Source organism: Nomascus leucogenys, chromosome 8, assembly GCF_006542625.1.
Source record: "Nomascus leucogenys isolate Asia chromosome 8, Asia_NLE_v1, whole genome shotgun sequence".
Classification (NCBI taxonomy): Eukaryota; Metazoa; Chordata; class Mammalia; order Primates; family Hylobatidae; genus Nomascus; species Nomascus leucogenys.
The window spans coordinates 2,502,001-2,527,737 of NC_044388.1; the positions used below are offsets into that span (position 1 = coordinate 2,502,001).

The following is a 25,737-nucleotide window of genomic DNA, read 5'->3' on the forward strand; positions in this document are numbered from 1 at the left end:
GCCTGTGAGCCTCACTCCCCACCCCCGATCTTCCATGGCTCTTAGGAAGCAGAACAAGAGAATGAAGCCCGCAAGAAGCAAGAGGAGGTAATGCGGGAGAAGCAGCTGGCTCAGGAAGCCAAGAAACTGGATGCCAAGGTGGGTGGGACCAAGAGCTGGGGCCTGGAGGACGACAAGGCAAAAGAGTGGGGGCTGGGGGTCAGAAGGCTAGAGGAGATGAAAATTTGGAGTGGACAGACCACCCAGAGGGCCAGTGGGCTGGCATCCAGAGGGATGGAGGGAGGGCCTTTGGGGATTCCTAGCAGTGCACAAGCAGTGGCATCCTCAGACTGCACCTTGGGGCAGGAACCAATCCCACATTAGGTTAGTGATGACTTCCTTCCCCCTCCACATTCTTGGCCCTAGACCCCATCCCAGCGGAACAAGTGGCAACAGCAGGAGTTAATAGCAGAGTTGAGGCGGCGCCAGGCCAAGGAACACCGGCCTGTTTATGAGGGGAAGGATGGTACCATCGAGGACATCATCACAGGTGGGGCCCTTTTCACTCCCTGGGGCCTGGCCATTGCACCCAGCTCCCAAAGCTCAACCTAACCCCTTTGGGCTCTCCTCCCACTCCACCCCCCACGAGGCCTGACCACTGTGTCTCTCTCCTGGGCCACAGTGCTGAAGAGTGTCCCTTTCACGGCCCGTACTGCCAAGCGGGGCTCACGCTTCTTCTGTGATGCAGCCCACCATGATGAGTCAAACTGTTAGCCCCCAAGGCTGGGGCCTGAAAGGTACTGGGCACCGCAGCTGCCCCCTCTGCATGCCCGTCTCCCAGGATTCCTGCTGGAGACCACAGGCACCTCCTTTCCTGCATGACTTGCAATCACCCTCTGGCAGCCTCCCAGCAATGGGGACACATACTTCTTGCATGCCCCATGCTCTGAGAAGCGTGGCATATCCCCTGCATGTGTCCTTAGGGAAGTGGTCTCTCTCCCACTAATGCTGTCCTGGCTTCTACTAAGACCCAATGGGTAGGGAGTCGCCAGGCCAGTGTTGAGGACAGGCCAGAGCAGGCAGGACCAAGCCTACGGTTCTGATCTTTGAGGCTGAGGCTGAGGGTCCATTCCCAGGCCTAAGGAACCTTTCCCCACAGTTCTCTTCTCATAAGAGCTCTGGTAGTATCTTCTGACCAGGAGGTATCCGATGTCCCTTGATCTGTTTCCTGACGTCCAGTCAGCCTGGGGTCTTTTCCTAGTTTCTGGCTCTTTCTGAATGCATCTACCTTGTCTCTCTCCACTGCCCAGTGGCCTCTAGTCACCCCAACCTGATCCTCTGAAATGCAAAGCCCAGCAATCTCCCCAACCAGCAATCTCCCCAACTGGGTACCCCTCAAGCCTTATCTAAGCCTCCTGTTTATCTGCCTCACCACTGGCTCCTCCCTGGCCCTACCTGTGGGGCTGCTCTTGAGGGCACTGTCCTGGCTCAGCCTCCCATCCTGTTCACAGGTCTCTCTCTTCCCCCGCAGGCCTCCACTGCCAGCCTATGGTTGTTCGCCACCAAGCCAGGAGTGCTGCACCGCCCAGTGGTCCCCCTCGGGCTCCAGGCCCCCACTGAGACCCTCTCGGAGGCAGAAGCACTTCAGCCCTCAGAGTCCCACAAGTCCAACCAATGGACCTGGAATTGGCCAAGGGCCCAGGAGAGGACTGTGTTGCTCTCTCAACCATGTCCGCCCCAGCTCTTGAGGCTGGATCTTTCTACTTGTGCCACTATGGGCACTAGGTCTGTAGGTCCCTGGTGCTTCCAGTACTGCACTTTGCCCCCAAGGTCTTTGACTTCATTTCCTGAAGGGTCACCAAGGGTCAGCTCAGGGCTAGGAAAAACCATTTCCAGCCTTAGCCTAAACAGGGCACATGGATCTCTCTCCCACTAGAGCCCAGAGGGATGAGAGGAGAGAGCAACTGTTGTTTCATTTTTTTTCCCTTCCTTTTTGCAGGCCCATGGTCAGCTCTGGTCTAGATGTATCTAGGCTTAGGGAGCCCTGGGACCCTGTCAGTCTCAGTTCATCTCTTACCAGGAGCCAGGGCCCTCTGAAGCATGGGCCGTGCCAGCTGTGCCCTAGTGATAAGGGTAAGAGGAGAGATGTCAGGCTCACTGCTCTTATTTCTCTGCTCATTTCATTCTAGGCTCACACTGTTCTTGTCAAGGTAGGCAGAAGAGCAGAGGTTTTCTCTGCACCAACCACTCTGCAGATGGCTGGAGAAAGGGTGTGCCAACTCTTCACCTTCTTTCCTCAGCTACGGGTTTTGTTGTTTTTTTTTTTTTTTTTTTTGGCAGGGGACAAGGAGCATGATGGTCTTGGCTATTTGCTTACCTTCCTGCTTCTCCTCTGCCCCTGGAAGGGAATGTGGGGACCCACTTTTTTGTACATGTACCACCTCCCTTTCCTCTTGTACATAAACCTCAGACTCTCCCCCTCTCAACAAAGGCTTGATGCACCAGGCCTGACTTTGTCTCCTCTTTCTGAGCTCAGGGGGCTAGGGTGGCCATTTAGTCTGACCTGGGCCATGGGGATAGAAAAGAAATCTTTGGGGCACTGCATCTATTTCGGAGGAGATGAGATCAGAACTCTGGGGAAAAGGAGAACCAGCTGGGTGGGCTCTAGCCACACAAAGGGAAGCAGGCCTGCCATGAGACACTAGTGCCCTCTGCTGGGCATGTGTCCAGTCCCCAGCCTGCCCCAGTAGCACATGGAAAAGAGTCACTGGCCATGTTATAAATATTGTTATTTAAAAAACAAAAAACAAAACACACGTACATTAGGTCCTGGGTGGAGGAAGAAGTGGTGGAGCCTCAGGGCCAGGGCAGGCAGGAGCAGGCACTGATGCTAGAGAGTGATGACCCTGCCCTCTGCCACCCAGGCAGTGTCCAACAGCCTGTGACTCTTCCCTGGAGACCCCTTCTCTCACACTTTTATCTACTGGCATCACCCACCCCACATGGCATATACCACCCATCTCTGGTCTGGGGCTGAGGGCAAGGACTGCACTAGTCCAGGGAGTAGGGGACCCTTGAACACCAAGAGCAACCTTGAGAGGTGCCAACAATGGTGTGCTGGGGGTGGGGTTACTTTAGAAAAAGTGGACACAGACCAGACTAAGGAAGAAGTCTGAGGCAGACGGTGAGGGTGGCCCAGGAGTCATGGCCTCACACAGACCCAAGGCAGAGAACAGCTCATTGGGTCACTGGTGATCGTCCAGCTGCTGTAGGAGTGTCCGCCGCCGCCTCTCCAGCTCACCCTCACTCAGCTCACTTTCTGACGTGTCCCAGCCTGTCTGTTGGAGCAAAGGCACAGTTCACCCTTAGCCTGCACTGAGGGCCGTCGGGGCTTGACCAGCGTGCTGACTGGCCTAGGGCCCCTGCCCCTCACCTTCTCCTTCTTGATTCCAAAGCCTGGGGAACGGTTAGGATGCTCTGCCTGCTGCAGCTCCCTGTCCTTGTCCTGTTCTTGTTCTTTCTCATCGCTCTCCTTGCCAGCTTTCTCCTCAGGGTCTGTCTCACTCTCAGGACTATTCTGTAAGAGTCCAGAGTCCACCTCCTCAGTTCCTGTGGATAGCCTGGGAGGCAGGTAGAACAGGGCTCACAAATAGCAGGGGCTTAGGCAGAAGTTCCTTCACTCACCGACTTGTGTCTTCTCTTCTTAGTTTTCTTTTTTGGTTTCTTGGCTTTCCGAAGGCCATGATCTGGAGATAGAAAAATCCCTACTAAGTCCAAACAGGAGAAAGGCAGGCTCTTTTTCTTTGTTCTAGCCCCTCTGTTCATTCTTCACAGGCAGGAACCTCATGTTCTGAGGAAGTCTTAAGTCCAGTTTTCCTTCTCCAGCTTCTTGCTTGGGCAGGTAGAGGAAGTTTCTTTCTACTTCCATAGGTGCAGCCCTCCCAATCCAGTCTACCCTCAAAGGAGCTGGGGCTTGTGAAGGGCATCCTCTCAGTCTGGGACAACAGTTCTCCAGCTTCTAGGCTCATAGCAACTGCTTACCTGCTCCAAGAAGATGGGAGGAAGGGGAGCCCCGTCCTCCAAGGGCAGCACCCCCACTTTCAACTGAATCAAGTGAGGAAGAGGGCTCAGAGCCTGACTCTGAGGGGTTCCGCCTCCTCCGCTTGGGGGGCCGGAGAGATGGTGGGGGCAGCTCCTCTTCTTCTGACTCAGAGCCCTGGGCAGATCAGCAGATACATGTCAATACAGAGGTTCTCTGCCCTCCAGAAGCCCTTGTCTGGGAATTCGAGAGAGGACGACGACCCAGGGCCAAAGGAATCCTCAAATTTCCCTCCAAGAGAGATATTGTAAGGGGAAAACAAAGTGTTTATTTCCCCAAAACAACCCAGCTTCACCCCATGTCCTTTCTACCCGCTTACTCACTGAGGGTGAGTGGGAACGCTTGCGATGGTGCTTCTTGCCTTTCCTGCCATGCTTTCGGCCTTTGGTGTGGAGGTGCTGGCATTCAGTCTGCTAGAGGCAGAGGAAGAAGGGTGAGGACAGCACCAGACTTAGCCCCAGGAAGTATCCTACCTCCTAAAGTCTGGCTTTGCCTCCCCTTCTCAGGCTAGAGCCTTCTGCCTATCCCAGGGATCCTCAGGCCTCCCCTTCCTTAGCTGGCCAGGAGTGCCCTAAGGGTAAGAGGGAGGCCACTGAGGTCTCTGTTGAACTGATCTAATGAGTTCAAGGGCCTGAGGCAGATCCAGAGGACAAGCCTGCCTCACCTCCAGCACCTGTAGGAACTCCCGGAAGAGCCGGATCCGCTCCGACTCCAGGGTGATCTGCTCAAAGGCTGAGTCACACACAAAACGCTCACGGACCTTGAACGAGGAGAGCACTGCTGATCAGACTAGGCCCCACTCAGCCTGGCCTGGACACCGCCATGAGCACAGGGCAGGGCTGGGGCAGAGAAAGGAAGGGAACTGGAGCTGGCCCAGGGCTGTGACGTGACTGGGGTGGGCCCTCAGTGGTGAAGCACCGCTGCCCTCAGGCTTGAGGGGTGCTTGGGGCCAGGCTACGCTCCTGACCTCTTCCCAGGCAGTGCCTAGCTCCAGAGCAGGCACAGCCTGCCTCAGCATGCTTCGAAAGGCAGCTTCCCTGCGCCGCATCCTGCGTGCCTCCTCCTTCTCCCGTTCCCTCTCCCGTGCCTCTGCTTTCTCCAGCAGCTGAGGAAAGAAGGGACACGGAACAGGGTCACCCAGGAGGGTGGATGCCAGGTCCCACTCAGGCATACCTTAGGAGGTAGAAAGTTAGGGTCTGGGCTTCTACCACCATCCCCTGAATTGGGAATATAGTCAGTGGGACAGTGAGTGAGAAGGAATGGAACAAGACACGGATGATTTAGAGAACTGAGCCCCACTCCCTGCCCAGCCCCTCACACTATTGAAGGTCAGCTTGATGTTGCCTGCGTCCAGTGCAGCAGCCCTCTTGTCAAAGCTTATGACGTGGGCGAAGTCCTCAAAGGCTGTGTTCACCTCCACGCAGAAGCCCCGGTCCTGTGGGTACAGCCGTGCATGAAGCAGGGGCACCACGTGCCTGAGGCCAAAGCTGGCAGGCAGAGTGGTCATACTACAGATGGTCGAGAAGGCCCTTGCCTCCGGAAGAGATCCACAGGACTGTGATATGCATTAGAAACCAAGTTATCCAAGTCCTCATCACTTGACAATTAAGCCCCCATGCCTACCCTTGGTTTGGATATCACACAGAGCTGAAGGGGTTGGGAGATGTCTCTCAACTGCTGATTAATGCTGAGTTTCTCAAAATTAACTTTTGTTCCTTTGGCTTAAAGCTCTGGCCCCAGCTGGGCCCTCCTGCTGCTCAGCAGTGCTTCCATGCATTCTCAATCAGCATTTGCTGGCCCCTACCCTTTGGCTCTATTTACTGAGTGCTTACTGTGTACCAGGTACCACGATGAGTGTTTCACATATTATCTCATTTAATCCTCTTGGTTCTACATTTAAGAATAGGTCCTAGTATCCTAATTTTACACAGAAGGAGAAACCAAGGTTCAGAGAAACTAGAGCACTTGCCCAAGGTCTCACAGCTGATAAATGGCTGGGCAAGAACCCTACCCTGGGGGGTCTCTCTATCCCCAAAGTCTGTGCTTTCAAGCACCACACCCACCCAGATGACTTCGTCCATGGCAGAAATGGAGGCCACCAGGTGTGCAGCTCCCCACCAATACTAAAAACATTTCCACGGGCCAGGCTCTATGCTTCTCATTTAGGCCTCATAACATTCCAGTGAAGCAGAGGCTTAGAAAAGTGATCTCAGTTGGCCCAAGATGACATGAGTGGTAAATGAAGCCACTGGAGTTCAAAGTCTGGCTCTCACGTCAGTTAAGCACAGGCCAGATTCCCTTCCTCTCCCTCCACATAGCTCTCACCTCCTCTGGCCTTTTTGCTGATGGCAGAGGTGTGTTCCTCTTGCTTCTTTCCAAGGGTACTTCCTCAACCCTGCTCCAGTCCTTATCAACACAGCATTCATTCTCAGGAAATTGAAAGCTCCAAGTCACCCTCATTACTGGCTCCTTCCATCAAGCAGACACCTCACCTAACCTGGAACATCCTTTCCTCCATGCTCTCCCCTTCAAGCTAACTACCTCTGCTCTTTTCCTTTGTTTCAAAACCTCTTGAAATGCAGCAGAAAGGAAAAGGAATAAACATTTACTGAGAACCTGTTAGACACTTTACAAATGTTATTTAATTCTCACAACCTGACCTATGAATTATCCCTGATTTACAGGTGAGCAAGCAGGCTCAGAGACGCGGAACTTACGGAGGTCTCAGAGCCAATAAGCAACCAGGAGTTATCTGACTCTAAAACATGTGCTACCCCCATGCCCCCTCCATGACTACTCTCCCAAAGGTTGCTTGTGTCTACTAGCCAAATCCAAGGCCGCCTTCTTGGTCCTCACTCATCTGGTCCTCAGTGCCTCTACCATTTACTTCTTCAACACTCCCCTCTCCAGGTCACCCCCTCTCTGACCTCTTTTATTACTTCTCTTGCATATGCATGTTCCTGAGAACAGCACTTAGTCCTCTTTCACTACCCAATCTGTACTCCCTAGCAATCTCATCCTTCATCTCTCCTGATTTTCAAACTCATCCTAGACTGGATATTTCAGACACTTAAAATTCAACAGATCTCAAGAGAATATATTTCTCATGAGCATCCTCCATGGATCTCCCTGACCCGGATCTGTCTGCCTGCTCTAAGTCCAGGGCTCTTTGCATTATCCTATGGGATGAGAGGCACCATCATGGTCTGCCTGGCTGTGGAAAGCAAGAGGGATTCCTGGGCTCATCTGCCCTCCATAGGCAGGAACCCAAATGGGGAAAGAGGAAGGGAACTGTATAAAAAAGTTGCTTTCTCAGGTTGTGTGGAGAGACAGGACTCAGTGAGGATAGGCCCCTACAGGCCTATCAACCAGCCACTCTGTGGCTAAAAGTTAATTGTCCAATAAAATTTAGCTATCCCAGGATAAGGCATTTCTGCTTTATACGATTATTCTGTTTTAAAATATATTTGCTTTGAGAGTAATTCCCCAAATAGAATTCCTATTTTCTACAGCCCTGCTCTTGTTTTATCCTTATCAATAGTTCCATCATCCACTGCCCTGACACCTCTGATTCCTTCCTTTCCCTCCATTTCACAAAATCTATCAATTCTACTTAGTGACTCTATCCCACTGGTGTTAAATTCTCCCTTTTTTTTTAAACAGCAGAAACCGTTTATTAAAATAGAAATCTTATGTAGAACCTCTATGCATAAAAAAGATTCAAGCTGCTTCACTTGAAAACAGGAGGCAGCACCAAATCCCCCCACACTCAATTCCAACCCTTGCTTGTCTCAAGGCACCTACACAGAAACCCAGAGTGTCTCAGAACAGCTGGAGCGCTACAGCCTGCTCTCTTCTGCTGTCCCCACCGCCCCCGGCTAGGATCACCTCCTACCAAGATTCCTGCACCGCCTACTGACTTTTCTCCCTGCTCACCCTCTTCTATCCCTCTAACCCAGCTCCTGGCATCTAGTGCTTCTTGGGACTTTTGTACCAAGTGGCCCCAACAGTAGGAGAGAGGTCTGGGGATAAGTGAGAAGAATGTGACTATTTGAATTGCCACTATCAGTTTTAGTATCTTGAGGCTTCAAGAACTGCTCTACCTAGCACCACCACCTTCCCTAAGGACATAAGTATGTACTCTAGACTGAAAGGTTCTGCTATACACCATCTAATCTAATCATTCCCCGGTTCCTCATTACTTACGAGAAAAAAATCCAAATTTCTTATTTTAGCATTCAAGGCACTTTACATGCAGGGCTCTACTTCCAAGCTGGGGCATGTGGTTCCAGAGAAAGAGAGGATACCTCAGGACAGTATGATACATCTTACCTAATGGTAAGTAATTTAAAATATTAAATTTATATTAAATAGAGAGGTAATATGGTGTTAAAATGCAACACCTACATGAATTTGTAAGGCAAAACAGTACTTCAAAGAAATATATGTGCAGTGAGACATTTCTAGCTTTATTTCCAGATCCCTTTCAACCCAGGTAGCATTTAATCTCTGTAATTAGGTGTACTCTGGTGGAACATTCACCATTTTTTAGATGAGGAAACAGGGTCAGAAAGGTCAAGTGACCTGTCCAAGGTCACACAACTATCAAGCAGTTAAGCTAGACTTTTACTGTAGGCAGTCTGCCTCCAGTCCTGCTCCTAACCACTGTACTGTATTATCTCCTCAAATGCATTAGAATTTTCACTTCCATAAAGAAATATGCTCTTTGTTTTCTTCTTTTGGAACACAAGGTTTAGTCCATCACTCACTCACTTTTCCACTTTTGATAAGATGTAAATACTGAGAACTATTTCTCTTCTCCAGTAGAAGAAGAGCAACAGGCCACGTGTGATGGTAAATGGCAGCTGACACTTGTGACAGTATCAAGAAGGCACTAAGGAGTGGTGAGAGGGATGACTTGCCCTTTCTAAAGTGGCATCTCAGCTTGAGTCTGCAGAATGCCTTGCAAATTCAGCTCAATGCTGCTAGATAATCCATATTGACAAGAGAAGCTAAAGATTCAGATTTTCTATGTGAAGTTTCCTGGTTTTAAAATGTTAGCAAAAAATTCCAAATTTTTAGAGAACACTGTATAGGCCAGAAAGAACAATCTGTGTGCTACCAGTTTACAATTAGCTATGCTTCTTCCTCCTCAGACCTGGCATGCCCTTTCCACCCCCTTGCCTTTGCTCTTAGTACCCTGTGTACACTCCAACCTCTTCCACCTACTCATTTCTAAATGCGCAGTTCAAATGTTCTTCAGATTCCTGTCTCTGTAATAACACTTGCCCCTTTGTATAACAGTTCTCATATATATCTTCCTATTAGACCATGAGCTCCTGTGGGTAGAAATTGTGTATTCATTACTGTATCCCTAGTGTGCAGTAAAGGATCACAGTACATATCTGCTGAACCAAGCTGTAATGCTCCTGCAAAACAGGACTTATCAGGGAGTCCTCTGCAGGGAGCGTGCCCTGCATCCATCCTGTACCCATCCATAACCCCAGCCTCCCTCACCTTAAGGATATCCTTAATGATCTTCTTTTCATCATGGAATCGTGCCTTCAACTCCTCCACATAGAACTTGAACAAGTCCAGAGGGGTGGAGCCTGCAAGGAGGGAGGGAGGGGGGCCTGGCGGGCGGCAGCTTCCCAAGGCCTGGGGGCTGTGCCGAGGACAGGACCCAGGAGTAGGGGGTGCAGAGAGGCTGGCAGGGCGGGAAGCCAGGCCAGAGAACAGGGAGCCTGGCTGCCTTACCCGGCTGGCCCAGCATGTTGGCAAAGCGGACATCAGTGCTGACTGCTGGATATAGCTCCATCCAGGTGGACATAGAGTGCAGCTGCCCTGTCTCATGCAGCTCGTCCAGGAAGGTCTGAGCAGGGAGAGGCCAGTTATAGAGAGAGTGAGACAAGGAGGGAGGCAGGGCCACAGAATGAGGGGGAAGAGAGGGAATGGCAGAGGAAGAGGCAGGGACAATCAAGATTGAGGAAATGCAGGCAAGAGAGGCAGAGATGAAGAGATGCAGATGGAAGGCTGAGAACAATGCAAAAAGAGAGAATGTAAATACACAGAGAGGGACAGAACAAAAAAGTGAGAACAAGCCGGTCCCAGGAGGCAAAGAAACAGAAACCTGCCTGCAGTAACCCCTAGCACTACCACCACCACTGCCACTCTGAAGCTGAGGGAATAAACTCTGCCTGTCGGGCGCCCCACCAAGGGAAATAAACATGGCCTAGCTGCCAAGTCGTGCCTGTAGGGTGCTCTCTGCTGGCAGTTTCTGGATGGTGCATACATCTAGTCTCCCTAGAAGAGCACAGTCCAGAATTGAGGAGGTACAGTAGAAACAGACTGCAGGCAGAGAGAGGTCTCATGGAGCTTGGACAGGGCTAGGCACAGAAAGAACAGGCAGCCTATCCAGAAGGGGGCAGGGAATGGGTGAAGAGGTTGTGCTCTAGGGCAGAGCCGAGCTCTGATCTACAAAGGACAGCAAAGATACCTGGAAGGCCTCCCGATTCTTGCGTTGTTGGCGTCGCTCCCGAAGCCGGGCCCGCTCCCGTTCCTCCTCCTCTTCCCTCTCCAAAGCTCGGATGTGCTCCTCGAAACAGATCAGTGCATCTTCCTTGTCCATGTCTAAAGACAGGCAGTAGGTTCAGCGGGCATTGTCCCAGCAGGACACCCTCTCAGACCCCAGCACCCCTAATGTTTCAATGATGCTGTCCTACAGCTGCTAGGGATACCCAGGGTGGTGGGGGAAGGGCCTGGAGGGGGCTTTGTGGGAGCAGCCACTGGAATGGTAGTTCTTAAGAGGGGATCATTAATTGTATAAGAATAAATGAGCAAGCATTTAGCTCTTGTGATTCAGTTATTAGAAGCCATAACATGAAACCAGTTATCTTGGGATCTGAGGTTTCACATCTTAGGGAACTGGGAATCAATCAGGCTTTGATGCAATTTCAGAAAGTGAATTTGAGTATCATCAGTGATTACAGGCCAACAACAGTCTATTGTAACACATGACCGGTTAAGGCCTGTAGTGCTATGATGCTTTAAGATCATATTCACATGAGCTAAAATCATCATTGACATCTCTAGGACTTAAGATTCCTATCCCAGAGCTCCTCCTCCAAGGACACAAAAAGTCTAGGCCAACAGTAGACCCCAGAGGGAGGGGTGTCCTGAAACATTCTGGTATCCCCGGAGTCCAGAGAGGTACAAGGACTGGGTGAGTGTTGAGTACTCCTAGGGTGTCTGGGAGGGCAGAAGGTACAGGGGAGTGGGGTGAGGCAGACTCTGGGGTCCCAGGTCCAGTAAGGAAAGGGAAAGGGATAGCTGCAACTGGAGGCCCAGGCTTACTCTGCAGCTGATGGTCCTGAGCAAAGCTGGGGTTATCCATGAGGTACTGCTGGGCCTGGGACCACGTGGTTTGGAAGTTGACACTACTCATCCCATCCAGGATGCTCTTTAGGGCCTGGATATTACGGCGCCGGAGCTGCTTGGCCTGTTCCTAGGGAGCCACAGGATCAGGGTGAGGCAGGGCAGGCCAGAGCTACCCAAGTAGGCCTGGGCAGAGGAGGACCTGGGGAAAGGTAGCTAGGGAACCCTAGGAAGAAGGCCATACTCAAGACTTTCATGTCTCAGGGAAGGGGAGGGAGTACAGGTTACAGACCCATCTCTCAGAGACTCCTCCTCCCTGCTACACCCAGGACTATAGGCCCAGAGCAGAAATGAGATGTGCAAGTCCCATACCAGCTTCCAAGTCAGAAGCTGGGACACTGGGGAAATAGAGAAGTAAATGGCTAGGGTCCATAACAAAGCAAAGACAAGGAAAGTCCAGGATGAGATGGGCTGAAGGATCCTGCCCAGGGACCATTACCTTCTCCTTCTTGGCCAGGAAGAAGAGGACATCATCATAAACCTCTTTTCGATCCCTCTCAGGGACCACAGCCCAGACCTCCAGCTCCCCAAAGGTCTGTTCTGCCCGCCTGTGGAGCATATAAGCTGTGAGTAGGTAGACAGAGAACAGAGACCCTGGACCTTTGTGTTCTCAGGGTTCCCAAGCCCCAGCCCAGCCTGGCCCCCTGACCGGTAGCGGGTGGTGGAGGTCATGCGTTCATGCTGCTCCAGGAAATGCTGCAGGGTCTGCTTGGCCTCTTTGGCCCTTAGCCGGGCTTCCTCCTTCTCCTCCTTCTCCCGCTGCGCCTTGTAGGCATTGAATGCCTGCTTTTTTTCACTCAGTTTAGGCAAGGCACTGGGATAGAGGGTAGGAGTGGGGTGGGGATAGAGAAGTCACCCTGAACCACCCTGCACAGCCCACACTGGAGGGTCATGAGACACTGCAGGCTGCAGGGGCTCCAAGGGCACAGATGTCTGGGACCTGAACACCATTCATGGAGAAGTAGGGGTGACAGGAAGTGAGGGGAAGAGATGCAGCTCCAAGACACTGCAAATACTGGGCCCTTTTCCTTTGGGGTTCTCAAGTCACCCTATCCAGCACCCTCATTCCCCCAATTAATTCAATTCAGTTTGATTCAATTCAGGAAGCATTTATTGAATGTGTTGTGTCAGATACCTTTCCTTTCCTTCTCCTGGAGGCCCTCCAGCTTTTGTTCCCCTTGCACCCCAACCCAATCTGTCACTGTCCTGACTCCGGTTCCCTTAGGGCTGAGTGTTGAGCTGGGGTTTCCTAGGGAGTCCCTAGCATAGCTGCTCTCATGAACAGGGCCTGGCTCCCTCTGCCCAGGCCTACCTGTAACGGGGGTCGGTGACCACCATCTTCATGGCCTGTTCCCATGAGGCATTGGAGGGGACAGCCTGGAATGAAGCAGGTGGGAGTCATGGGGCCTGCTCCGCTCCGCCCCCTCCAAACCTTCCCTGGGAGCCCCACTCCAGCACCTTGTCCCTCAGCAGTTCCTTGAATGCCTGCTTTGCCTTCTCCCGGTTGCTCCAACTGAGGCCAGACCTCTCTGGTTCTGGCTTTGATTCCTCCTCCTCCTGCTGTGGTTGATGCTGTCCAGAACTGGAGGGCACAGGGGACTCAGCCACAGGGTCCCCCAGCTCTCACAGCTTTCAGTGCCCTGAACTCTTGGCAACATATCACCCCCTCCTTGTTCCCCAGGGCAGCCTTTTTCTGCCCTTCAGAGGTCACACCCAGATCTTCAAACCCCTCCTGAGAGAGAGGCCCAGCAGAGGACAAGGGTTGAACCAGGCTGGGAGTCTGAGGCCAACATCGGGAATGCCATGGGGGGCAGCCCTCACCTGCTGGGGCCCTCCTCCAGCTGCTGCAGGAACCCCTGTTCCAGGGGCTGGGTGGCCTCCGACACATCACAATCTTCACTCCCACCTGGCTCAGGTTCCAGGAGGCCTGTGGGCACTGGGGTGGGGCCAGGAGGTGCAGGTGGGGGGTCAGGCTGTGGCTGAGGTGGCTGTGGCTGAAGTGTCTGTGGCAGCTGCTGCTGCTGTTTCCTGCAGATGTGCCAGAAGGGCAGTGTCCAGGAGGGCAAGAATGGAGGACTTCAGGGGCTGGCTGGTTTCTTTATACTGGGAAGGACTGGGGACAGAGGGGATGACCCCACAAGGAGACAGAGCTGGCTCTTCCTCCCACAGTGTAGAGATCATGGCGACAGAGTCTACTCCCACACTCCAGGTGCCCCAACTATAAATGGATAGGTGGGCAAGTCACTCACCCTGCAGCCTCTTGTTTGACTAGAACTGCTATGGGAAAAGATAACACAGTCAGTCACAGGGGCAATAGGGAACCCCCAGAACTCCTGACCCAGCCCACCCGTAGGACATCTCACCCTCTAGGTCATCCAGATCCTTGGGCCGGGTCCAGCGAGACTCTTTACTCTGGTTGTTATAGTAATAAGGTTTGCCTGTGTCCGACTTGTACTCTTTCCAGGGACATTGGGACAGGAGCAGCTGCAAGAGGATGGGATAGGAGCCATCAGTGGGATGGGCAAGCTCTCCAGCCAGTCAGGGGAGCTAAGGAGACCCAGTGAGTAGAGGACACAGGAACCTTTAGCTACCACCTGGCCTGGCTCAAACTGGGGAAGGTGGACTTCTTGAGATCCTACGGAGGTATTTCCAGGGAGGGTAGGGAGTGGTCAGGGACCTTGGGACCAGAGGAACCATCATGAATATGGTTAGAGACTAAGGGAAGGCCAAGGACTTGGAAGGGTCAGGGCAGCTGAAAGGAAGGGCCAGAAAGCCCAGCTCAGGACCTCTGCCTTGGACTTGAGCACGCTGGGCTTCTCCCACACGGACTGCTTGTCGTCAGCATTGTAGTAGTAGATGCGCCCATCTGGGGCCACATGCTCACTCCATAGGGCCCTCTGGTTGGGGGGGGGGCACAGAATGGTGATCAAGGCCCCTTTTCCAAAGCCTCTCCTCACCCCAAAGATTTAACTATCAGTCCCCCACTCTCAGGCTTTCTACCCAGAGACCCCTGAGCTGGAAGAACTCACCGGAGGGCCTGTCCCAGCTACAGCAGCTAGAAAAAAAGAAGCCAAAGGATACATACTAAGTCTTTGCTCCAACCTCCATTTTATCCCCACCTATGCCTCCCATATTCCAGCCCCAGTAAATAGTCCCCTGGTCCCATCAATATCCCAGACTCCTTGGCATCCCAACAGGCATGATCCAGGGTGGGCTCCAGTCCATGGTCCCCTCTCCCCTATGCCCCCCAACCTCCGAGCCTGGGGGGAGCAGGCCCCCAGAAGACTCACAGCTGGCGGTGTCCGCACCCGGAGCCGTCTGCCGAAGAAAGAGGAGGGGGAAGGGTTGGGGCCAAGCCCAGTGGCCCCCAGGACCCAGGCCATGGGGGATGGAGAAGCAGGCCAGGCCAGAATCCATGTGTCCTGCTCCTAGTGATCTCTGCTCCCTAACAGGCTTCCCCCACCCTTCAGGGCCATAGCTCTGGGATCCCAGGGGAGAATCGCGTAGCAGCTCCATTCTTCGTTCTCCTCAAGTGAGAGTATTTGGTTGAGACAACTCCTGAGGCTCATTCCTTCACAGTGGATGCCAAATTCTATATCCTACCCAGACTGTGCTACACTGAGCAATAGCATAAGAAGGCACAGCAAGATCCCCAGGTGCTACTGACTCTTCTGGGGACAAAGAGGATGTGAAGAACTGTATTCATGTGTCCACAGTGTGTGGCTCTGTGAGGATAAGTGTGCTCCTTAAGGGAGCTGGACAAGGCATGTGAGTAACAAGAGAATGTATATGCCTTTGGGGATGAGTGAGAAACTAGAAGAGCTGAGTACATGGCTGGCGAGGAGGATTTGAGTGTGGGGAGTGCTGCCGGGGACCTGAGTGGATACGATGAGAAGAGGGAAAGAATGGAGGTCATAGTCCTGTATTCCAAGTCAGACTCACGGGACTGCAGGGCAGAGTCTGCTACCTGCTGGCCCCTAGTGCTTACCGCTGCGGTGACAGGCACCGCTGGCATCAGCATTCCTGGCATCATCGGAGGTACCATTCCTGGTATCTATGGATACAAAGAAGACAGAAACCAACCACCAAGGTAAGGGCTGGAACAGGAGGGACAGGGTACCTCAAAGGGTCCTGAGAGATCTCACTGGAGCCATGACCCTCACTTGGGCACTTCCTCAGACAACCCCCAGATTCTGGCCTCTCACCTTGCCTGATAGTTGTCTGTCATTCAGCAGACAAATCCACATGGGTCTGGCCCAAAGCTCCCTTCCTTCCCCAGTTTCTGAGGCCTACATGCCTGCTCTTATCTCCACCCCTAGCTAAACTGACATGGTTTTCTGAGGCCCCAGGGGAGGAAAGACAATTACCTGTGTGAGTGGTGGTGGCGCCCCCATTGGTGGAAGCATTGGGGGCAGGATGCCAGGTGGCATGGGGGGGATAGCTGGTGGTCTCTGACTCATGGGGGGAAGCCCCATCGGAGGAAAGGGTGGGGGGATCCCTGGAGGGGGCATCTGGAAATGAGGAAAGGAAGAGATACTGAGCAGGGAAGACACCGCCTTGTCAGAGGCAGAGAGGACCTGTCAGGAAATATCCACCACCTCCCTCCCCGACCCTCCACCCTGCTCTAAGGCAATTCCAAGGCTTTAGTTTGAGAAGCACAAGGCATGAAACTGCCTCCCTCCTCACCACTGAGAAAGACTGATAACTGGGGTCTAACAGGCAAGCACACAGCTTCTTAATTATAACGGGAAAGGAAAGGAATAAGGGAAGTTTAACAGCACCAGACTGAGACTGGAAGGCTCCACCTCTTCAGCAATTCTCCCCCAAAGAGGCCTCTCAGATGAAGGGGCAGAAGGCAGGTATCCAGGTACCCAAGTACCCCAGTCCCCTGCCTCCCATCCCTTTCTCTCCAACTCATGACCACCAATGCCATTCCAGCCCGAAATCTGTGGCATATTTAAAGAGCATAGGTAAGGAGTAGTGAAAGAGATAGATAGTCCCACCCTGCCCTCACATTAATGGGGTCTTTTCCCTTCCACTTCTCCTACCTCCAGCCCCAGTGTGTCCTAAGGTCAAAAAGACAAAGGGGGAATTGTCAATGTTATGTACTGAGAGCTTCACAATAGCTCTCCCCAACCCAATGCCCAAGTAAAACCATCCCTCTTCCAAGGGCAGCAAAAGGGGCATTACAGGAAAACTGTGCTGGTGATGCAGCAGTGGCTAGGGGCTGGGGAGTCGGGGGTGCAGGCTGGAAAAGCCAAGCCCAGGGAAAGACATAAAACTTACGAAGGGTGGTGGCATCATGGGGGGCCCCGGTGGGAAGGGGGCAGGCGCTGCTGGGGGCCGGGGACCAGAATCGGGAACCGACTGTTGAGGGAGAGAAAAGTCATAGGACCCAGGATGGGCACAGAGATGGGCTTTTTGCAGAAGGGAAGCAGAAGTGGTGAGGATGAAAAAGGAGCACAAAGTTCAGGAGGGTCTTCAAGCCCGATTTCCTGCCCACCCCAAGCCCTTGGCCCTTGGTAGGTTTGCTCTCTCTTGTGCCAGCTCAGAGCCAGCTGGCTGAGCCCCTTGAATGTCATCTTTATTTTGAAAGTTTCCATTTTGTCAAAGCAACAGAAAAGATGAAGGAGGCTTCACTACAGGCACAGACTGGCTCTACCTAAGGCTTCTAATCCATTCTCCTGCCTATGGGCAAGGCTGTGCCTCTCTCAAATAAGTTAGAGGTCTCTTTTATTCCCAAAGTATCTAGGGAGGGAGTCGCCTCTTTTATAGTTCCCCTACCTTAATTAGCCCAGTTACAGAGATTCAATCCAAAGCTCGCTCAACACAAATAGTCGCTAGTCCTTTAAAATGCTTGTCTCCCTAATTCTCATCTCTTCATGACCAGCTTCCTCCCCTAACTGACCTCATCCTTAGCCACCTACTTTCTTTGACATCTTCCACTTCCAATCGCCAGCTTCATCTCTTTGGCTTTACCTCCATCCCCTTTTTGGTGTCCATCCCCTCCTCTACAAATCCTGAACTATCTCCCTGTGGATGTAGGCTTTGAACAGCTTAGGTTGCCCTATCCTACCCCCAATGGCTGTCCGCATCCCATCCTTTAGTTCTCAGCTTAAGTATCACTTATTTTAAGACGACCTCCTGACTCTATTTAAAGTAGCTCCTTCCTATTTCTCTATCTGATCCCCTTTTTAGTTTCCTCATGTACATAATTTTGTAATTATTATGTTTGCCTGGATATGTTTTCCCCAACAAGAGTGTAATAACATTCCATGAAGACAGGGATCATATCTGACTTGTTGGAAGCTATATTCCTGGTACCTACCAGCATCTGGCACACAATAGGTATTCAGCAAATATTGAACGAATGAAGAACAAACGGAACAAATCTCTATATAGAACCTTCTACTTCTAAAAATTCATTTTATAGGCATAGCCCTACATGGCCAAAATGCTGTATGTTTAAGGTTTTCATTTCAGTATTATTTGTAAAAACAGAAGATTGGAATCAGCCTAAATAGCCACCGGTAAGGAGCTATGAAATTATATATACACATAAAATGCAATGCTATACAATTATAAACAAGAATGAAGAAGCTTATTGTCTCGATATGATCTATAAGATATATTAACAACTGGGAAAAAGAAGGTGCAGCAAACTTTTATCATTTGTATAAAAATCAGAGACAAAAGATGATACCCAAGAAATGGTAGAAAGGGACAGAGGTAAAGGGGAGACTTTTCCCTGTATGGCTTTTTTATCTTTTGAATACGCAGCCATCTGACTATATTGCCCATTCAAAAACAAACAAACAAACAAACAAACTCACTGTAAGTGAACCGAGGCTTGGAGATGCAGCTAAAAGGCCCAGCCCTTCTGCCTCTTTGCCTGAAAGTTAGGGGGTGATAAGGAGGAATCCCAGGGAAAGGTGGTATCTGGCTGAAGACAAGGTACCTCACTGCTGCCAATTTCCCCTATGCTGAGAATGCTCAGCATTTAAAAACGCCCTTCATGTCTACCTTTAAAATATCTGTTCCTGGCCGGGCGCAGTGGCTCACACCTGTAATCCCAGCACTTTGGGAGGCTGAGGTGGGCAGATCATGAGGTCAGGAGATCGAGGCCATCCTGGCCAACACGGTGACATCCTGTCTCTACTAGAAATACAAAAACAAAATTAGCCAGGCATGATGGCAGGCGCCTGTAGTCCCAGCTACTCGGGAGAGGTGGGAGAATGAGGTGAACCCGGGAGGCGGAGCTTGCAGTGAGCCAAGGCGCCACTGCACTCCAACTCCAGCCTGGGCGACAGAGCAAGATTTCGTCTCCAAAAAAAAAAAAAAAAAAAAAATTATGTTCCTGGCTTGGTGCAGTGGCTCATGCCTGTAATCCCAGCACTTTGGGAGGCCAAGTGGGCAGATCACCTGAGGTCAGGAGTTCAAGACCAGCTTGGCCAACATGGTGAAACCTCTACTAAAAATACAAAAATTAGCCAGGTGTGGTGGCGCACGCCTGTAGTCTCAGCTACTGGGGAGGCTGAGGCACGAGAATTGCTTGAACCCAGGAGGTGGAGGTTGCATTGAGCTGAGACTGCACCACTGCACTCCAGCCTGGGTGACAGAGTGAGACACTCTCAAAAAGACAAAACAACAACAACAAAAAAAAACTGTCCATCTTGTCCTAAGGAGAAAAGGGTATGAGCTAAACTACTCCAATGTGACTCACCTTTTCTAAGTGCTCAACTGCTTTAGTTCTGTATTCAGACTTGCTCTTGCCCCTGATGCTTTCCTCAGCATGGGAAGTCAGAAACTAATCAATAGTGGGGGAAATACAATTTTCTGTGTCACACTTTCCCATCTCAAGCTGCCTCAGGAGCCTCTCTAACATCTTTGGGTCCTACCAGGCTCCAGGGGAGCCCGTCTCAGAGACTGGCACCACACCATTCAATTGTCCAAATGGAAACCTATGAGTCACTCTCCACAACTCCCTCTTCCTTGCCAATAAATCACCAAGTCTTGTTAACTTTACCTCCTCAAGATTTCTTGAATCTATCCATTTCTCTCCATTTCCTTTTCCACCACCCATCTTGCCCAAGCCACCATCTTTTTTCATCTAATTGCAGTGACCTCCCAACTGTTTTCCCCACATCCACTCCAATCGGCAGCTATAACAAGCTCTTCAAAGTGCACCTCAGACTGTTAGTCCCCTGCTTAAAACTCTTCAATGGCTTCCCACTGCTCTTAGGGTCAATAGTAAACCCCCTGACCAGTAAGGCTATGAGGGGGTCTGCTACCCAGCTACCTTGCCAACCTCCCCCATGCTGAGCTCCTGGGTCTCAGCTCCAGCCCTACTCAGCTTCTCTCAGCTCTCCCACCTCAGGCATCCACCTTTGCCTGAGAAAACTGGGTTGGCCCTGCCAACCCCACACACCTTGCCTACATACACTTCACATCTACTAATCATTTCTTCACGAAAGCTTTTCCCAACTCCCTGAACTAGTCACAGCCCTCTTTTATATACTTGTACAACACCACGTACCTTCTCCTTCAGCAATTATCCATTAGAATTTTATAGTTATTTGTATAATCCTGATTATATTATTATTCTATTTGGCATGAATAAAAAACAAATGCTGCCAATTAAATTATAATATCCTGTCAATTTGAAGATGCATCCTGACTTGACAAATGTTCAAATACGAGTCTCAGAATTAATGAAATATAATATCCGTGGCCCCTACTAGACTGAAAACACTGAAGGGCAGGGACTTCATCTGTTTTTGCTCACCTCATATCCAGTTCCCATTGTGTTTTCCTTACCACCATTGATGGGTACAAAGTAGGTGCTAATAAATATGTGTTAATTTAATGACTAAATGGTCTTGGCAACTCCTACAAAACAGTAGGGGCCACTGGTAAGTTAGGTCTAGTAGTTATTCAGGGAACATAGGATGTCAGAACTGGAGGAGACCCTGACAGTCACCCAAGGTATCCCCCTTTTTCAGGGAATAATTTGTCCAAGGAGCACCACTGGTTAGGGACAGAACCGGGACTGGATCCAATCTGCCCTCTGGCCCTCCTCCCTTGAAAGCAAAGCTCCTGCCACATGAAGCAGGTCTGTCTGCAATCTAGTACATCTCCTGCAACCTAAGTGATTAAATCACCAACGATTCAACATTTTATTGAGAACTTACCGGTTCCTGACTGCCTACCCTACAAAATCTTTCTTCTAACAGTCAAAGCCTTGCAACGAAGGCCACCCCACACTCTTTTTCGCTCATCCTGACTCAATGGCTTCCCTCCTCCTCTCTTTGCACAGAATTGTTAGATTACCCTCAAGTGAAACACATTTCTTTTATTCTACAGTCTCATGCTTTGTTCAAGATGATCCAATATTCACCTCCTTCAGGTTACCCTTATGACTATCCCACACACATACACACACTCCTACCTGTGTCCCTTCAGGATAAATGATGCACTACTTTGCAGAGTGACATGATACTCCGTGAATGTTTGCTGGGTGTTTCATGTGGGACTGCTTGTCTCCCACTCATGTGGGGATTTCCCTACATTCAGGGATTGAGTTTTCTCCTTTTATACCTCCCCCAAGTGTTTAGTCAGGGCCCTGCACACAAAGTGCTGTGATAAAATGCAGTCTCATCTCTAACCTTATTAGATTTTTGCATACTGGAATATCCTAAAATGCACTTTGAAAACAGTGTGTACACGTGTGCATATGTACATCTGTATAAATTCTCTGACATATAGGCTGTGACAGAGAGAGGTAGCTTGGCAAAGGTCTTTGTGGCTTGGAAAAAGGAAATTGGAATGAAATGTTGGCATGAGAAAACCTAATAAAGCTAACTGTATACAGTCATCTTCAACTTGGGATGAAGACCTCTGGCCAGAATTCAGACACTGTCCTATTCTGGACAGTTCCCCACAGAGGACAGAACAATGGAATAAACATAAACTACTACGGAACTTCCAAAGCCCTTCCTTCCCTGAGCTTCCCGTGTTCTGTCCCTGCTTTCCTGAAACACCCCATCCCTCTCCTACCTGCTGCAGTGCCATAAAACTTTGGGTCTTATTTTATTTCTGGGTGAGAATATGAAGACATGACTAGTGACAGGGAAGGATACAGAAATGGTTGCTGAAAGAGAAACAGATCCTGTGTCTTCCCTAGAACAAAAACACATTTGTGGGCTGAGAGATGAAGAGACACTTGATCATCTGATCATCATATGTTCACCTCGGCCAGTGAGGGGCCACCCCTTTCCCACCACCAAAGATGCAATCAATACTTCTGAGACTTTGCATCTAAGGGGCATCTCAGAACTTAGCACTCATTAGAATAAAAGGAGAAAAGGACAACAATGGAGAGGCAGAAGGAAAAGAACAGAAAGAGGGAATGATAACAGCTAATAGCTAATATTTACTGAGCACTTATTATGAGCCAGATACTGTGTCAAACACTCATTTAATCCTGGCAACCATCTTTGAGATTATTATTCCCATTTTACAGATAAAGAAACTGAGGTTCAGAGATTAAGTAACCTGACCAAGGTTCCAAGACATTAAATGGGAGAGGCAGATTTGGAATCCAAGCAGTCTGACCCCAAAGCCTGTGCTTTCAACCAGTTCACAAAGCTGCCTCCCAGCAAGGATGATGGCGCCACAGATGATACTTCTTACATTCAGATACATTTCCTTTTTTCTTTTTTAACCCCAATCCTTATACAATCCAGAAATCCCCAGCGAGCCAGGTGTTCCCAAGGTCTGCTTGCTCTGACTCACTCCCACTCCCTGAAGATGAAGGCTGGGAGGCACATCTCTCAGAAAGTGGTAGCCATCATAAAAAAAAAAAGGCGAGAGACCAGCTGGTGACCCTGTAATCTACCTGTGGCCCTTCTTCAGCTGCCCCAAACAGCACCTGCCCTTCCGTTTCAAAGACCATCCTAGTTTCCAACTTTCCTGGATCAGCCCTACTCTTCCTCTTGCTCCCCAAAGATCTGCCTTACTAGAAAGTATCTTCCTGTTGTTTTTTTTTTTTTTTTTTTTTTTGGAGACAGAGCTTCGCTCTTGTTACCCACACTGGAGTGCAATGGCGCGATCTCAGCTCACCACAACCTCTGCCTCCCGGGTTCAAGCGATGCTTCCGCCTCAGCCTCCAGAGTAGCTAGGATTACAGGCATGCGCCACCACGCCTGACTAATTTTGTATTTTTAGTAAAGACGGGGTTTCTCCATGTTGGTCAGGCTGGTCTCCAACTCCTGACCTCAGGTGATTCGCCCGCCTCGGCCTCCCAAAGTGCTGGGATTACAGGCATGAGCCACCGCGCCCGGCCCCTGTTGTTTCTTTCTGATCCTGCCATCTCATCACTCTCCCTCTGATGAAGCGAGTGTTACTTTTGGTCTCCATCATTGTGGAGTTAGGTTTCAACCTCTTCCTCTCCTTAGAGTTCTTCCATCCCTCCAACAGGATAGGCTAGCCGGCCCCAGCCCGGCAGGCTTTCTGTCTACCATCCCCCCCGCACCCGTGGGGATTTCTCCAGCCCCAGCCCAAGGCCTCGCCTCCATCTTCATCCTTTCCTTTGCTTCCCTACCAAACCCATTCTCCTAAACTTCCTCCTCAAAAACCTATTCATTTAGACCCTGGAAGAGATCTGGATTTAATTTTCATGCATTTCCTTTTTTAAAAAATTGATGGGAAATCTGAGGCCCAAAGAAAGGTAGTGACTTGCCCAAGGTCACACAGAGTCGTTAGTTTGTTGATGGCATGGGCTGGGAGCCCCTTTCCTCAGAGGCCCTCTCTTCGCCTCAGGAGACAAGCTCTTGCAAATGCAGGAAGGTGAAGCAGAGAGTCCCCAAGTGGTCTGAGGAGCACCCAGGCTTCCAAAGGGAACTGGCGCTGGGGCTGGGGGAGGGGCATGTCGCACACCAAATATCCCAGGAGGGGAAACTGGTCACCACCTGTCCCCTGGTCCCGAGTCCCCTCATGTCTGCCCTCTCTCTTCTTTCCCGATCTTTCTCCGCGAACCCACCCCCACCTCTCCCATTCCCACTCCTCACCCCGTCCCGCCACTCTCGCCCCTTTCGCCCCCGGCCAGGCTCCATCATGGCCTCCCCCGCCCCTTCGCCCCCAGTCCCCACCCCCATCCCCCCTCCCGGGCTCTCTTCCCTCACCCTCGGCCCCCCTCGCCCTCCCCGGGGTCCCAGCTATCCCCAGCGGCCTCCCCGCCCCCTCGGCCACGGCCCGGGCCGCAGGGGGCGCTGTGGGACCGCCCCGAGCCCCTCCACCCCCGCGCGGGGATGTTACCATGCCAGAGCCTCCGAGCAGCTGGGCCGGCTCAGCCCACCCGCCAGTAAGAGCCGCTCTGATTGGCCAGACCGCAGCCGGGAGGGCGGGGCCGGCGGGGGGTCGCACCCCTTCGTGGCCGGGGCTCCGGTGGCTCCCGCCGGCGAGCGGGGCCCCGACCGGCCCGGTGTGTTTGGTCCCGCCCCCCCGGCGCGGAGAACCAGGCCCCGCCCCCGCGCCGCCGAGTCCCGGGTCCGCCCCCCGGGGGGCGGGGCACGCCTGCTCCCGCCTCTGACTGACGGTCGGGGGCCGGCGCCTCTGCCTCTCCCAGCTGCCTGCGTCCAGGCTTCACAGTCGCCGGCGCTCCAGGAGCCGAAGCGTTCGCGCCCTGTGTAGGGTGCCTTTGCGCTGCACAGCGAATTTGCTGTGTAGTTCTTTTACAGTACTTTTAAGTTAATTAACTCCAGAACTATTTGTTGAGCTCCTGTGAGGTGGCAGGGTCTGTCTCGGGGACTGAGCACACTGCAGCTTGGAAAAAAAAAAAAAACAGACAAATCCCCGAAATCACGCCCTTGTGGGGCGTACACGTGCTTCTCGCGTGACCCTGAAGTTCACTTTTGGGACCTGGCTCCCACTGAGCGCTGAACTCATGAAAGCAGGGCCCACTCTGACAGAAGTTAAAATGTGAGGTACATGCTTGCTGTGCGGCTGCGGAAACTGTAACCTGGAGCTCTGCGGTGAATGCGCTGAAGGCCTTGGGGCTGGAGAGTGACGAGCCCCAGGCACACGGGTGCAGAAGGGCGCTGACCGCCAGCCTGCAAAGCCCCGCAAAAGGCGCTTCCTGTTCCCTTTATTCCCCCTTCACCTGAGCCGGGACTCGCGTGATGCCGTGCTAGGTTCCTGAGATCCAAAGAACTCCGGAGAGGTAGAAAAACTCCTGACACGAAGGAGAAGTCCTGAGTTAGAGGTGACACCTGGGAGGAAAAGGAAGTGGGATTCACCCTTGTGGGCTGCTATAGAGAGAAAATGCTTTGTGGTTTAATCAAAATGATACCCACATGGTCTCAAATGAAGGCCCAGCTCTGCGGTTTTCTTTTCTTATTTGAGGCAGCGTATTGATCTGTCACCCAGGCTGGAGTGCAGTGGCACAGTCAGGGTTCACTGCAGCCTCAGCCCCTCCTGGTCTCAACCGGACCATCTCCCTCAGCCTCCGAGTAGCTGGGACTACAGGTATGTGCCACCACACCCGGCTAATTTTGTAACTTTTTGGAGACGACGTCTCCCTGTGTGTACTGCCCAGGCTGGGTCCTGTGGTTTTCAAACTTTTTGGGGGCGGTGAGGGGACTGGCGCGCGGCCCGCAGCCGCCGCCGCGGCGGCGAGAGAAGGGAACGGAGGGGGCGGGCGGGGGAGGGGGACGGACCACCCGCGGCCTCTCGACCGCTCCCACCTTCCCCCGGGGGCTGCCGCGATGCCCGCGCAGCTGGGACGATTTTCAAACTATTATCGAGATCTGTAAGTACAGCAGAAGTGGTCCAGAGGTTCCGTGAACTTTTATGAGTTGCATTTTTATTTTTTAAATGTTTTTCTTTTTAATGAAATATTTCTTAGAACATGTACACACGTATAGAATCAAATAATTGTACCAGATTTGTTAAGACAAACAACAGAGCCCTGCACCCATCGTCTTCCCCTCTCTGGAGGCAACGCTTTCACCTCTTTTAGCTGTTTCTTCTGGCATTTACCTTCGCATCTCTGGCCTTCCTCCAGCTGCAGCCCTCCCCCCAGGGCAAGGGGTCCAAGGGGATTTGCCCATGCAAAGCACACTTGCCCAGGAATAGACCATATTCTGAATACCGGGGACCCTGGAATTCCCTGCCCAGCTTCCTCCTTGGGTCTGTCCTCCCCAGGGAGACCTTGTGTTTTTTTCCTG

At 51.6% G+C, this 25,737-nt stretch overlaps 2 protein-coding genes across 15 annotated transcripts in view; one reads left to right on the plus strand and one right to left on the minus strand.

Annotated features, from left to right (window-relative positions):
* Positions 1-10,923, plus strand: part of FMNL3 (formin like 3) — a 71,476-nt gene extending 60,553 nt beyond the window's left edge. For 4 of the 7 annotated variants that reach the window (XM_030816609.1, XM_030816612.1, XM_030816610.1 and 1 more), the window contains 4 exons: positions 46-138; positions 406-529; positions 662-776; positions 1,511-2,483. In XM_030816609.1, coding sequence (XP_030672469.1) covers positions 46-138; positions 406-529; positions 662-753 — 309 coding nt within the window. In that variant the 3' untranslated portion in view covers positions 754-776; positions 1,511-2,483. Of the gene's footprint in view, positions 1-45; positions 139-405; positions 530-661; positions 777-1,510 lie in introns of all 7 variants that reach the window. The other 3 variants (XM_012508555.2, XM_004088627.3, XM_003252180.4) reach the window with 3 other exon arrangements.
* Positions 2,751-24,708, minus strand: PRPF40B (pre-mRNA processing factor 40 homolog B). 8 transcript variants are annotated; one of them, XM_030816615.1, is made up of 26 exons: positions 23,828-24,001; positions 16,799-16,879; positions 15,880-16,023; positions 15,501-15,566; positions 14,803-14,830; positions 14,542-14,567; positions 14,299-14,409; positions 13,876-13,996; positions 13,762-13,786; positions 13,334-13,540; positions 12,971-13,094; positions 12,825-12,889; positions 12,162-12,326; positions 11,952-12,060; positions 11,432-11,582; positions 10,575-10,708; positions 9,836-9,950; positions 9,596-9,687; positions 5,397-5,513; positions 5,046-5,183; positions 4,743-4,838; positions 4,402-4,488; positions 4,021-4,195; positions 3,664-3,725; positions 3,413-3,556; positions 2,751-3,317 (listed from the first exon to the last, which is right to left on the minus strand). In XM_030816615.1, exons 1-26 carry the CDS (start codon positions 23,828-23,830, stop codon positions 3,225-3,227), a joined length of 2,679 nt encoding a protein of 892 aa, XP_030672475.1. In that variant the 5' UTR covers positions 23,831-24,001; the 3' UTR covers positions 2,751-3,224. The 8 variants fall into 8 exon arrangements, with proteins under 8 accessions (XP_030672475.1, XP_030672474.1, XP_030672476.1 ...); XM_030816614.1 differs by having other exon boundaries at positions 4,402-4,491; positions 23,828-23,837; XM_030816616.1 differs by having other exon boundaries at positions 2,752-3,317; positions 4,402-4,491; positions 13,762-13,789; positions 14,821-14,830.
* Between the last annotated feature and the right edge of the window lie 1,029 nt (positions 24,709-25,737).

Bases quoted from the DNA above. Each gene is read 5' to 3' on its own strand.
- PRPF40B (XM_030816613.1), bottom strand. The intron at 14,831-15,500 runs GTAAGCACTAGG...TTTCTTCGGCAG, and splicing joins CGGTGCCTGTCACCGCAGCG to ACGGCTCCGGGTGCGGACAC. The intron at 3,318-3,412 runs GTGAGGGGCAGG...TTGCTCCAACAG, and splicing joins TTGGAATCAAGAAGGAGAAG to ACAGGCTGGGACACGTCAGA.